The sequence below is a fragment of the Lagenorhynchus albirostris genome, chromosome 8 (assembly GCF_949774975.1).
Source record: "Lagenorhynchus albirostris chromosome 8, mLagAlb1.1, whole genome shotgun sequence".
In the NCBI taxonomy this organism is placed as follows: Eukaryota; Metazoa; Chordata; class Mammalia; order Artiodactyla; family Delphinidae; genus Lagenorhynchus; species Lagenorhynchus albirostris.
This window is the reverse complement of record NC_083102.1, coordinates 22961416-22974371: the sequence shown is the minus strand read 5'-3', so window position 1 is coordinate 22974371 and position 12956 is coordinate 22961416. Positions and strand designations below refer to the sequence as shown.

Genomic DNA, 12956 nt, shown 5'->3' with positions numbered 1-12956 from the left:
GAAATTCTGACATAGTCTACAACATGATGAACCTTGAAGATATTATTCTAAGTGAAATAAGCCAAATACCAAAAGGAAAATATTGTATCATTCTACTCATAAGGTAATTGGAGTAGTCAAATTCCGAGAGGAAAAAAAAAGTAGAATGGTGGTTACCAGGGGCTGAAGAGAGGAGGGGATGGAGAATTATTCTTTAATAGGTAGAGTTTTAGTTTGGGAAGACGAAAAAGTTCCAGAGATGGGTGGTGGTGATGATTGCACAACATGAATGTACTTAATGCCACTGAACTGTACGCCTAAAAATGGTTAAAATGGCAACTTAGAAAATGTAGCAGTATCCAGATTTTATATCCTGTTTCAAACCATTGACTCTGGTCCAAGGCCTGGGAAGATGAGAAATAAACTAATCCAAATACAGATGAATGCCACCAGATAACAGACTATCATGCCAACAGAAATACCATCACAAATTCTCATTCATAAGTTCCAATACAACAAGGACATGAAATGACTATATCTGCACTGTCCAAGACTCGGAATGTGGCAGTGCAACTAAGGAATTGATTTTAACTTCATTTTAATTAACTTAAATTGAAACAGCCACAATAGCCATGTGGGTAATGGCAATCATATTAGACAATATAGCCAGAGTGGTATACTATTCAGTTGAAAGGCCTTTGGTTTTTATCATTTACTTACACACTCCCATTTTCCAGCAATGCAAAGTATACAGTATTCCTATGTTCACTGAACTAACTGACGCCAAAGAAGTTGTACACGAACATTTTCTATTTTCTAGAAGGCTTGCCTTTCAAAAACATGTTTATGTTTTAAGAGTCACTTGACTGGGCTTCCCTGGTGGCGCAGTGGTTGAGAGTCCGCCTGCCGATTCAGGGTACGCGGGTTTGTGCCCCAGTCCGGGAAGATCCCACGTGCTGCGGAGCGGCTGGGCCCGTGAGCCATGGCCGCTGAGTCTGCGCGTCCGGAGCCTGTGCTCCGCAACGGGAGAGGCCACAGCGGTGAGAGGCCCGCGTACCGCAAAAAAAAAAAATGAGTAGCACAATTAATTAGCCCTATAAAGAGATGGTCTTTGCTTCCATTGGTTTCTGCACTGTCTACTAATTTTGGTTACTAGAGGTAGACAAAGGAAACTACTAAGTATTCAGAGCAGTCCACTGTTAAATAGGCTTCCTTTAAGATCTGTCTCAAAATAATTTTGTTTTTTAAAACACTTGGAAGACATCAGTGATATCTGCCTAGCCCATAAAACAAAAACATGGCTGTAGGCTGTTGCCAAGAATTTTGGTGGAAAAAAAGCTTAATGAATGTAGATTCTTCAGAAAATGGCTGTTTTATACAAATACCAGAGAAAGAGAAAAGATGCTAACTCATAGCATGGGCTGAACCATGTCCAAATTATACCGTTATAGCAAATCTATTCACCAGGATCATTATAACTATACTAAATGACCCTAAGATTAGTAAGTATGGGGAAGAGGGAAGTAAGGATAATAGTTTTTCAAAACGTATATTATTCAAAGTGGTTTTGAAACAAACCAGGCAAATTCTGTTCCTTACCAATTTCATTTTTTCGTTAATTTTCTTAGGGACTGTACAGTTTTGGATGCTACTTTATATGGCATAATTTTAGTTACTACATTTTCTGTTTTCAACTAAAGTAGATTTTTTTTTTCCCAGCCACGGTGCGCAGCTTGTGGGATCTTAATTTCCCAACCAGGGACTGAACCCGGAGCCCTCTGAGTGAAAGTACAGAGTCCTAACCACTGGACCACCAGGGAATTCTTTATCAATTTCAAATTGAAAATTAAAACACTATGCTACTACACTGCATGTTTTGTGACTACTCTAAAACAGATTTTTGGTTTAAAATGTCACTTAGTGACCACTTCAAGAAAGGCTTATTGTGTCAAAAAGTTCCTCTCCTTTTCTGTACTCAAGTCATTCAAAAGCATAAAATGAGGGTAATAAAAACTTATCTCATAAAGACTGCTTTTTAAAAAAAGATTGGAAAGACTGAAAATAGAGCATCATAGGAGACTGAATAATATTGTTTATTTTCAATCATCCATAGATATGTTAGAGAGAAGCAGCAAAAATAAATGAAATTCATAGAAAAAGACAAATCTGAGTCATCCAACTGCCCCTTTGGAGGTGCTACAAGCAGCTATGCATTCAGGAACATTTTTAAGAAATTGTGTGTCTACAGACTGCCAACAAACACATGAAAGAATGCTCAACATCACTAACCATTAGAGAAATGCAAATCAAAACTACAATGAGGTATCACCTCACACTAGTCAGAATGGCCATCATCGAAAAATCTACAAACAATAAATGCTGGAGAGGGTGTGGAGAAAAGGGAACCCTCTTGCACTGTTGGTGGGAATGTAAACTGATACAGCCACTATGGAGAACAGTACGGAGGTTCCTTAAAAAACTAAAAATAGAACTACCATACGATCCAGCAATCCCAATACTGGGCATATACCCTGAGAAAACCATAATTCAAAATGAGTCATGTACCACAATGTTCATTGCAGCTCTATTTACAATACCCAGGACATGGAAGCAACCTGAGTGTCCGTCGACAGATGAATGGATAAAGAAGATGTGGCACATATATATTACTCAATGGAATATTACTCAGCCATAAAAAGAAACGAAATTGAGTTATTTGTAGTGAGGTGGATGGACCTAGAGTCAGTCATACAGAGTGAAGTAGGTCAGAAAGAGAAAAACAAATATCATATGCTAACACATATATTTGGAATCTAAAAAAAGAAAAAAATGGTTCTGAAGAACCTAGGGGCAGGACAGGAATAAAGACGGAGACGTAGAGAATGGACTTGAGGACACAGGGAGGGGGAAGGGGAAGCTGGGACGAAGTGAAAGAGTGGCATGGACTCATATATACTACCAAACGTGAAATAGATAGCTAGTGGGAAGCAGCTGCATAGCACAGGGAGATCAGCTCCATGCTTTGTGTCCACCTAGAGGGGTGGGATAGGGAGAGTGGGAGGGAGACACAAGAGGGAGGAGATATGGGGATATATGTATAGCTGATTCACTTTGTTATAAAGCAGAAACTAACACACCCTTGTAAAGCAATTATACTCCAGTAAAGATGTTCAAAAAGAAACTGTCAGAGATCTTGATCTTTTTATTTTTTTTTTTTGCGGTACGCGGGCCTCTCACTGTTGTGGCCTCTCGCGGAGCACAGGCTCCGGACACGCAGGCTCAGCGTCCTTGGCTCATGGGCCCAGCCGCTCCGCGGCATGTGGGATCTTCCCGGACCGGGGCACGAACCCGTGTCCCCTTTATCTGCAGGCGGACTCTCAACCACTGCGCCACCAGGGAAGCCTGATCATTTCTTAATAATCATGGTTTATTCCTTCAACTATGGGTATCAGATTATATAAACATCTGAAAGGATCCTACTGTCTATTGGGGGAGACAAAACAAATCTTCAAAAAGGTTAAAAAAATGATAAATACAATTAAAGTGCTTTCGGTGTTGGGGCAGGGGCAGAAATGACTTTCAGCGGAAGAGAATCTGTTAAGACTTTAAGGAGAAAGAATTTAAGCTAGCTAGGCTTTGAAAAGATGGGCTAGTTTCTTCATTTGAAGACAGGATTGGGGAAAAGTAATAGTAAAAGTCCAAAGGTAAGAAAAAAATTAAAATATCATATAACCAGACAAAGGCTGAATCCCCTCCCCACAAAAAACCATTTGCTTATTCCGGGAGATACTACAGCTGTGTGAATGCTGATGGGAAGGATCCAGTAAAGAGGGAGTTTTAGGATACAAGTGAGACACAGGATAACCAAAAGATCAAGGTTCCTGAGAATTCAGATAATAAGATGCAGAGCACTAAAATCGGACAGAAGAAGCAATTGGATACACATGCTCAAGTTCTACCAATCAGAGGTGAAGGGTTGGTGGTATATTGAAGAAAGGGATGAGAACGACAGTCCCTGGAAAAAGACAAGACCTAACAAAGAAAAAGGGCCAGTTAATGGGATAAGGTTTTGATGAAATTCAAGAACTAAGACTTCTGTTTAACACAATTTAACTGATTGAAACATCTGTTTGCCCTCAAATTCCCTCCAAAATCAGAGTAAAAAGATTTTTTTTCTCCAAGGATGAGAGAACCCACAAGGACAGAAAATGGAAACACGAATGGTATTAACAAAACTGTGAAAAGGAGAAAGCTGCTGGGTGACTGTTAACTCTCAGAGAAGGCCTGAGAAAGTTGAAATTTGCCTGATAGCAGGGAGGGGGAAGGGATAAGAATGGGGGAAGCCAAGAGGCAAACTAATTCCAAAATCCCAGTAAGGCTCAAGAATTAGAAGTACTGAGATACACCTGAAGACAGATGCACAGATAGAACAAATAACAAAGGAATGGCTTCAAAATCTGTGTAAGCGGTTTAGTTTCCTAGATTTTCTCCCTGACTCTGAGGGGCCAGGCTACTATACTATCCTCCCACCATCACAGAAAACTCAAGGTTTACTTTGCAGAGACTGAAGTAGAGTGACTCTGGACTCTTGGACAACAGACTCACCTAAGGACAGGAGTATCATACTGAAAACAGATTAAATAAACTAAAGTCTACATACTTAGCATTTAGATTCATCCTCCAGTTCATTCTCCTACCTGCCACTGGCAGCCTAGTTCATAACCTCCAGGCAGAAGACTAGAGAACTCTCAGGGTAAAAGTGGTCCAAGAAAAAAGACCAACAATGAGAGTGAAGAGATGAAGTTTCCCCTCTCAATTCTCTGTCAAATGAGGGAGTAATTCAAGAAAAGATCAGGGGATCCAGGATTCAGCACATCCAATACAAGAAAGAAAAAGGAATTCCCTAGGACAGTGAGATGCCAGAATAATTATGCAAGAGACCTGGAGAACAACCAGACCAGACTGAAGCAGGGAGATAGAGGGCTCTCGGGAGAGGTTTCCTTCCACCAAAAAAGTGTGAACATACTAAGAGGATATTTACACTTACTAACAGAGAGTTTGGGATGAATTACTGTAGATATATAGAAAATAAGGCAAACGTGAAAAAAAGAAAAAGGTAATGATTACCACCAAAAAAAAAGTTGCACAAAAAAGAAATTATCATGGTATACACACTTCATGATTCACAATGTGTAATGATTTAACCAGAAATGTGGTATACCTATGTTAACCAAAAATGTGGTATACCACAGGTATACCTATGAGTGATGGGGTGTGAGGAAGCGGAAGAAGCCTAAATCTTCATCTTTCATAGGAGAAACTATGAAACTGCTCTTTTTTCTTCCTAAATTTTGTAAAACTATTCCCATTTTATAACTTTAGAAAGTTTTTAAAGTTTGGCTTAAATCTTTAAAATTTTAACAGTAACTTTTATTACTAAATTAACAATAAATTAATAAGTTTTTTATTTTGATAAAATTAAAATTATGTAAGATTTCAAAAAAGTAAAAACTATTACATGACGTTACTTGAGATTCCTGAGCCAGCAAACTAGAAGAATTTAAGTTGGTTGTGTGATCGGAGCTCAATGCATGAGTTAGTGATTCAGGGGGGGGGTTGGTGACTTTTTAGCAATGACAAGTTCCAAGATGTGACTGTGTGACCAGGTGGCTTAGAAAAAAGTAAAGGAATTAAGAAGCCAAAGTGTTAGCTGAATTGTCAATCCAGATGCTGAAGTTGCCTAAAAATTATGATGTGTGACTGTACTATTTTCCAGGTCCACTTTTCCACTCTTCTCTACCATGTTTTCTGCCCCAGTATGCTGACCTCTATGGAACAGATCAACAGGTTCCTGAGTCCCCTAGCTTAGGGTTAGGTTTGCCCAATGGGGAATCCCAGGAGGAAGTTAGGAGAATAAGGTGTAGATATTTATTCCTCCAGCTTCTTCCCTGCAGAATCACTTCATGCTGGCTATGCCCCTTCCACTGAAAACTACAATTCCTCTCAAGGCAGCCAACTCCCTACTTCTCCTGAGAGTCCAAGAAGTAACCACTCTCTCTCTTACCTCTTCTGGCTGTTAACAGCTTAGGGCTGTTAACAGTTTGGCTACAGGGTACTACACCATCTTTTGTGGTACCCCATTATATCCACATCTTTATAAACAGTACCTTTATAAAACAAACCCTCCTCAAATTAGCCTATTTCAAGTGTGCCATCTGTTCCTGTTGGGACCTGACTGTAAATACTGATAATAATGATGATGGTGATGATGTAAGGCTGTAACAGAGACTAGTGGAAACTAAGTGACTAATATTTAAATAACAATTACTAACATATTTTGAGTTCTAGGTTCCAAGAACTTTGTTAAGCTCTTTGTAGGTATTAACTCGTTTAAACATCACAAGCAAAGACGTTTTTGTGCCAAGCAAAGATTTTTTTTGTCTGGTTCATTTCCATATACCAACACCTAGCAGTTGCTGGTACATGGTAAGCACTAAAATACTGATTTAAAATACATACAGCAATAAGCAGGTTTAGTAGGGAAGGCTGACTTTTGGTATGGTGTAGCATTTCTCCTATTTTTACTTTGAAAACTTTAAGATAAGGGACGTGTGGCTCCCCAGATCACAAAAACTAACTAAACACTAAGACAGACCACATATGAATGATTTTCCTGTGTAGCCTACAGTGAGTCTTATTCCTTTCTCTTCCCATGTAGCCTACAGTCAGTCTTATTCCTTTCTCTCCCCATTCCTTTCTCTTCCTTTCTCTTCACCCAGGACTTGGGTTCCCGATTTTTTTTTAAGTGTAATATTCAAAGTTGCAAATTTTTAAATACTTATTATGCACTCACAGCCTAGGAGCTGATTCAAAAGGGCAGAGCATCTTTAAGTACTAGTTATGAGTTTAAAAAAAGAAATGGAAGGGGAAGGAGCAAATTTTAAAACATACTTAGGCATATAAAATGCAAAAATAAGAAAGGTAAAGTCAGCAATATGACCAAGTACACATTATCACACTGAATTAAAGCACTGCAAGGGTAAGTAGGAAAATTAGAGGAGGAAATATAATACACGAGATTCAAAGAACGCAGAAATACAATAAGTATAATAGGTTGCAATTAACCCCTCATTGGATGCTGACACAATTATCTGTAATAATCAAGGCAGCTACGATACCCGTATCTTATAAAGAAACTAAAAATCAGGGGAAAGAGAAGGTTAGAAAACCAATATGCTGCAAAATGAGAACTGCAAAGATTTTCTGAAACGAGAATTGATTTTTTTTCTTTACGTTATGTTGCACTCCAAAACACGCGGAAAACTCACGTGTATAAGGATCTAGAAACCTGAGAAGTTTCGAGAATAATGTACTCAAACCAGAGTGAAAAGCAGCAAGAAACAGTGAGATGTAAGGCTATGAGTGGGAAGAAATTGCCGGAGTAACACCTGGACACCGAAGAGAGACGGATAAAACATCCTTAAGTGGAAGACAGAGAAAGACTGGGCTTGGATTTGGTTGAAGAAAGACAAAACGGAAAAGCAAGGCCTAAGAAACAAGTAGTAGCAAGGGTGAAACTTAGAGGACCAGATCGAAGCCACGAGCGAGAAGTACAGGACCTACAAACCAGATTCTACGGGGTGGGGAAAGGGCCACTTCGCGACCGGCCAGCTGCAACTAGTTTCCGAAAAGCCGCGTAGATGTAGCTTCGCAGCCCCACCCCGCGGCAGCAGCTCCTCCCCAAGGAAGACCTAAGGAAGCCAACGGCCGGGCGCCGGCTCCAGCCGAGGTCCCACCCCGCCCTTGCCCCGCGGCGCAGAATGGCCTCTCTCGGCCCCTCACCGAACGCTGCAGCTCCCCAAGCCAGAACGAGGCGCGCTCCTTTCCGCTGGGATCTGGGTCGTGGTAGAGCGCCTGCACTGCCTGGTACACGAGCTGCAATGTCGGCTTTGCTCCTTCCATGGTGGTAGCGGCGGTGGCGGCAGCGATGGCTCTGGTGTTTTCTCCCGAGGCTTCTCCGGCTGCTCCGCCTTCGCGCTTCCTCACTTTGTCGGCCACGGCCGCTCCCTGACTGGCGCCATCTCCTCTTTGGCCGTTACCAGGGCAGAGGGGTTCCCCGTTGAAGTTACCCCCTCGGAAACAGAGGTTAGATCGTATTCAAGTTCCTGGTTGTTGTTCCGATCTTACCACTAGACTCTAGACTTCTGAGTCTACACGCCGGTGCTCGCCTCTTGACCCGGTGACTCGCCCTCAGAAAGCTGTCCCGGCCCGACACAGACCATGCAGCATACCTCAGCAGCCTTTACCCGGACCGGAAGCGGCAGCACCAAAACCTTTGGCACACTTCCGCCTGGTGCGGCGTAAACTGCTTCCTTCCCTGCACGCCTCCTCTTGTCTCGCCTCCCCCTCCCGGAAGTGACCCTACCGGGCCGGGAAAAGGAAAGAAGTGGTTCTCTACTTCTTTGCGTCGGACTGAAGCCTTAGGACCCTCGTGGCTCCCACACCTGTGCAGCTCTCCTCTCCTTGGCAATGGATCCGAGGTCTTTCCTCCTCCTTCCGACTTATCCATTCCTCTACATAGAGTCCTTTTGGACCCCCGTGGACAAGGTGCAGCAATTCAACCATCTGTGGAGTGTCCACTGTATTGCAAATTCAAAGATGATTTAAGACAAGATTTGTATGCAGACCCTAATGGAGGAGACAGACACGTAATCAAATAACTGTTGTACAAACCTGAAAAATGTGCCACTGAAATAAATACAAAATGCCTAGAAGCCCCTTTCCACTAAATTCTGACACCCAAAAAGATATTTCATTCTATTGCCCAGGACGCTCTGACTCCAGAGTATTTGCACAAACACACTGAATTGTGTTTTTGTGTGTGCCTTTCTTTCCGAATCAAACATCGATGGTATAACAATTCTCAATTCACAAAAGAAAATATAAATCTTGGAATCTGTACTAAGGAGAAAATTTCCAAACATTGCTGCTTCTCCTTTGCAATAATAAGTAACTACTGTAAGGTCGGATCTTAACAAACGGCACCGCGAAACAGGAAAGCTTCAAGTGAGCTTTATTAGGGAGCGCTCCCGGGCGAGGTTCACTGATCCGAGAGAAAGGGGCCAGAGAAGTCGCACCCGGGCGACGGTTGGGCAAGATTTTATAGGGGAAGAAGGGAAAGGGGTGTGGTGAATCTGGGAGGGCGCAGGGTATTCCTTATTTGATGGTCTTTTCGGGTATCCTGGGGGACCGTTAGTCCCGCCCCTCGCAAGGCGGGAAGGCTGGGCTGGGTTCAAAGTTCCCAGGTCAGTTCCTGGAACTGGGTGGTCCGGAGAGGTTCGGTCTGATGCAACCTGTGAATCTGATTGTGTTCCCCTGCCTCGGGCCAGTTGGCCTTACAACTACTACTGGGACTTTCCTGGTGGCACAGTGGTTAAGAATCTGCCTGCCAATGCAGGAGACACGGGTTCCATCCCTGGTCCGGGAAGATCCCATGTGCCGCCGAGCAACTAAGCCCATGTGCCACAGCTACTGAGCCTGCGCTCTAGAGCCGTGAGCCACAACTACTGAGCCTGCAAGCCACAACCACTGAAGCCCACGTGCCTAGAGCCCGTGCTCCGCAACAAGAGAAGCCACCACAATGAGAAGCCCGTGCAATGCAACGAAGAGTAGCTCCCGCTCACTGCAACTAGAGAAAGCCCACGTGCAGCAACAAAGACCCAATGCAGCCAAAAATTAATTAATTAATTAACTGCCACCGTTTGATGAATGCTTACAATGTGTAAAGCACTGTAGTTATGAGGTCTTATTTAATCCTTTTAACAATTATACCAAGTAAAGCCCCATTTTAAGGAATAAGAAATAGGTAATCTGCCCAAGGTTACACATTTCTTAAATGAAAATCAGGATTTGAATCCAAATGTTTTGCTCCAAAGCCTGTTAAGTTGTACAATCCCTATCATCCTCTATATTAATTTATTTCTGAATTGTTATTGTCAAAAGATTTTAAATACCAATATCACAATGAAAACAGTGTTACTGTACACAGTTGATATAATTTCTGACAAAAGGAAAAAAACTTGATATTTTGGTTGCCTAATTCATCCATTCATTAAAAATTTAGTAAGACCACCTTGGTCTCTGCCCTCATGGAGTTTACAGACCAAATGCAAAGAAAGACAAGTAACTCATTTTAAAAGGTCTATGAATATCTACAAGCAAAAGAATGATGTTGGACCTACCTTGCACCATATACCAAAAATAAAAAAGAACCTAAATGTAAGGCTAAAAGTATGAAACTCTTAAAAGAGAACAGGAGTGTATCTTCGTGACCTAGGATTAGACAATGGTTTCTTAGATATGGCACCGAAAGCACAATTAACAAAAGGGAAAATAGTCCAATTTATCTATTTTAGTTCATCAGTTTAGTTAATCAAAACTAAAAACTTGTGTGTGTCAAAGAACACTATTAAGAAAGTGAAATGACAACCCACAAAATGAGAGAAAATGTTTGCAAATCAAATATCTGATAAGGGATCAGTATCCAGAACATATAAAGAACTCAGAATTCAACAATGAAAAGACAAGATAGGGGTTGGTCACTTGAAAGACTAAGCGTGTGATTAGAGAGTTGCAACTTTGGACCAGATTAAGTGCAATCACTTAACACTGATATAATCATCTGTGCCTAGTAATGAAACCCTGATCAAAACTCTGGACATTGAAGCTCAGTAGAGCTTTCTGGTTGATGAACAGGTTAATATGCCAGATGGGTGATATACCCTGACTCCACCAAGAGAGGGCATGGGAGTTCTGTCTTCTTCCCAGACCTCCTGCTATGTATAGCCTTTTAAATAAATCTTTAATTATATGTGTAGCACTTAACTGGGTTCTGTGAGTTGTTCTAGCAGATTATCAAACCTGTGCGGGTAGTGGGAACCCCTGAATTTGTAGCCAGTTGGTCAGTAGTTTAGGTGGCCTGGGGACCCCTGAAGTAAGGCTGACATTTGATGTGAAGGCAGTTTTGAGGGGGACTGAGCTCTTAAGCCTGTGGAGTCTGATACTAACTCCAGGTAGTGTCAGAATTGACTTGTCCTTCACCCCACTGTTGTAGAAACAGAACAGGTAAGATGTTCACGAAGTCTGTAATTTAGTTTAACAGACATAAGCCCTGTCCCCCCAAAAATAGATGAAACAAATATGTTAACAATTATTAAATGTAGGAGACAGGTAATTGTGGTTACTATACCATTCTCTCTACTCTGTTTGAAAATTTCCAAATTAAAAAAAATTCAAACTGGAAAAAAATTATGTCAATTTCTATTTATGACATGAAAAGATGTCAGAAAATATTATTGGAAAAAGAAACAGGTTATGACTCAGCATGTGAAAATACTCATTGACATGAAATTATATCTATGTTTCTATATAGGTAGAGAGGGGTCTGGAAGGATTTTCAACAAAATGTTAACAAAGGTTATCTCCAGGGATGGGATTTTTTTTTTTTCTTGCAGTACGCGGGCCTCTCACTGTTGTGGCCTCTCCCGTTGCGGAGCACAGGCTCCGGACGCGCAGGCTCAGAGGCCATGGCTCACGGGCCCAGCCGCTCCGTGGCATGGGGGATCCTCCCGGACGCGTGTCCCCCGCGTCGGCAGGTGGACTCTCAACCACTGCGCCACCACGGAAGCCCTGGGGGATGGGGTTTTGAGTGGTTTCTACTTTCTTTTTTGTCTGTGTTTCTTCATAACATCACCCCTTGACATATTCCATATTTTTATTATTTTTTGGCTACTCCCTCCATTAACGTGTAGACTCTAGGTCACTCTCATATCCCCAGTGCTTTGAATGGTGCCTGACATATGGCAGGGACACAATAAATATTTGTTAAATGCATTAATAAGGCTTCTATGATTTGAATTTTTCTTTATAATGATTATTTTCGCTTTTAAAACAACACAGGTGTTTTTTTCCAAACAGTGACACTATAAACTTGAAGCCATAATTGTCAGGAGCCAGTGTGACTGAATCTTAGTGGCTGTTTGCCAAAAGGCTGCACAGCACAGACCTCTCCTGGCCCAACTTCAACCCATAGGGCACATATTCTATACCATATTCCTCCAGATGCACAACCTGAGACGGCCATAAACCCAGCATTGGACAAACCTCTTTCCTTCAATTAAACCCACATTCAGGGCTCACGTGCTGAGGATATCACCTGCTTTTGTCTGGTTCTTCAGCTCAGAACTGCCCTCGGTCATGGCCAGCTTTTCCCCCAGTTTCACTTGCAAAGCAAATTCAAACTGGTGAGAGGGCCTGGGAGAGTAGGATGGTGAATAGAGATCATGAATTTCTATGGAATACGGAGAGCACAAATTAACTGTCCACAGTCAAAAGGAGCCTTTAAAGTTTAAAGACGGATGTCCTGAGGGACAGTTCTGATAAACAGGGATGGGAAAACAGAATAGGTTTGAATTTTTCTGAACATTAACAAGGTGAAATTCATTTCAGAAAAATAAAAAAAAATACTGTACAGAGAACCCAGGGGCAATGGTAGAGAAAAAACATACACAGTTCAGTAAAGGCCCAAGCTGCCCCGATTCCTTCTCCTTAATCCCTCACAAAGTCTTCCTTCACCTGTTGAACTCTTCTCTTTGGAAGCCAGACATAGAGGAGGGGAAAAGTAGCTTTCTCCCAACAAGATTAATTTCTATAAGTCATATTATATCCATAGGTTTTTGACTTTTAGTCCAGTTTTACCTCAGGGTATTAAGCAATACATTGGGGCTGGTATGATATGGGTCAAACTGTAACCCACCCAGGCTGACAGATTACACTTCCCTCACAAATGCAGAAGACTCCATTTGGCTGTAGGGAGAAAAAAAATAACTCTCTCTTGTACAGCATGGTGGAAAGAGGGCTATCCTAAAAATTAGACCCCCTGGTGCCAGTCCCAGCACCACCACGTTATGGCCATATGA

The 12956-nt window shown here is 41.8% G+C and overlaps 1 protein-coding gene across 3 annotated transcripts in view; it reads right to left on the bottom strand.

Annotated features, from left to right (window-relative positions):
• Nucleotides 1-8297, bottom strand: part of TNPO3 (transportin 3) — an 82036-nt gene extending 73739 nt beyond the window's left edge. Inside the window, exon 1 of one of the 3 annotated variants that reach the window (XM_060156713.1) lies at nucleotides 7822-8297. In XM_060156713.1, coding sequence (XP_060012696.1) covers nucleotides 7822-7941 — 120 coding nt within the window. In that variant the 5' untranslated portion in view covers nucleotides 7942-8297. The remainder of the gene's footprint in view (nucleotides 1-7821) is intronic. The other 2 variants (XM_060156712.1, XM_060156714.1) reach the window with 2 other exon arrangements.
• Nucleotides 8298-12956: the final 4659 nt, after the last annotated feature.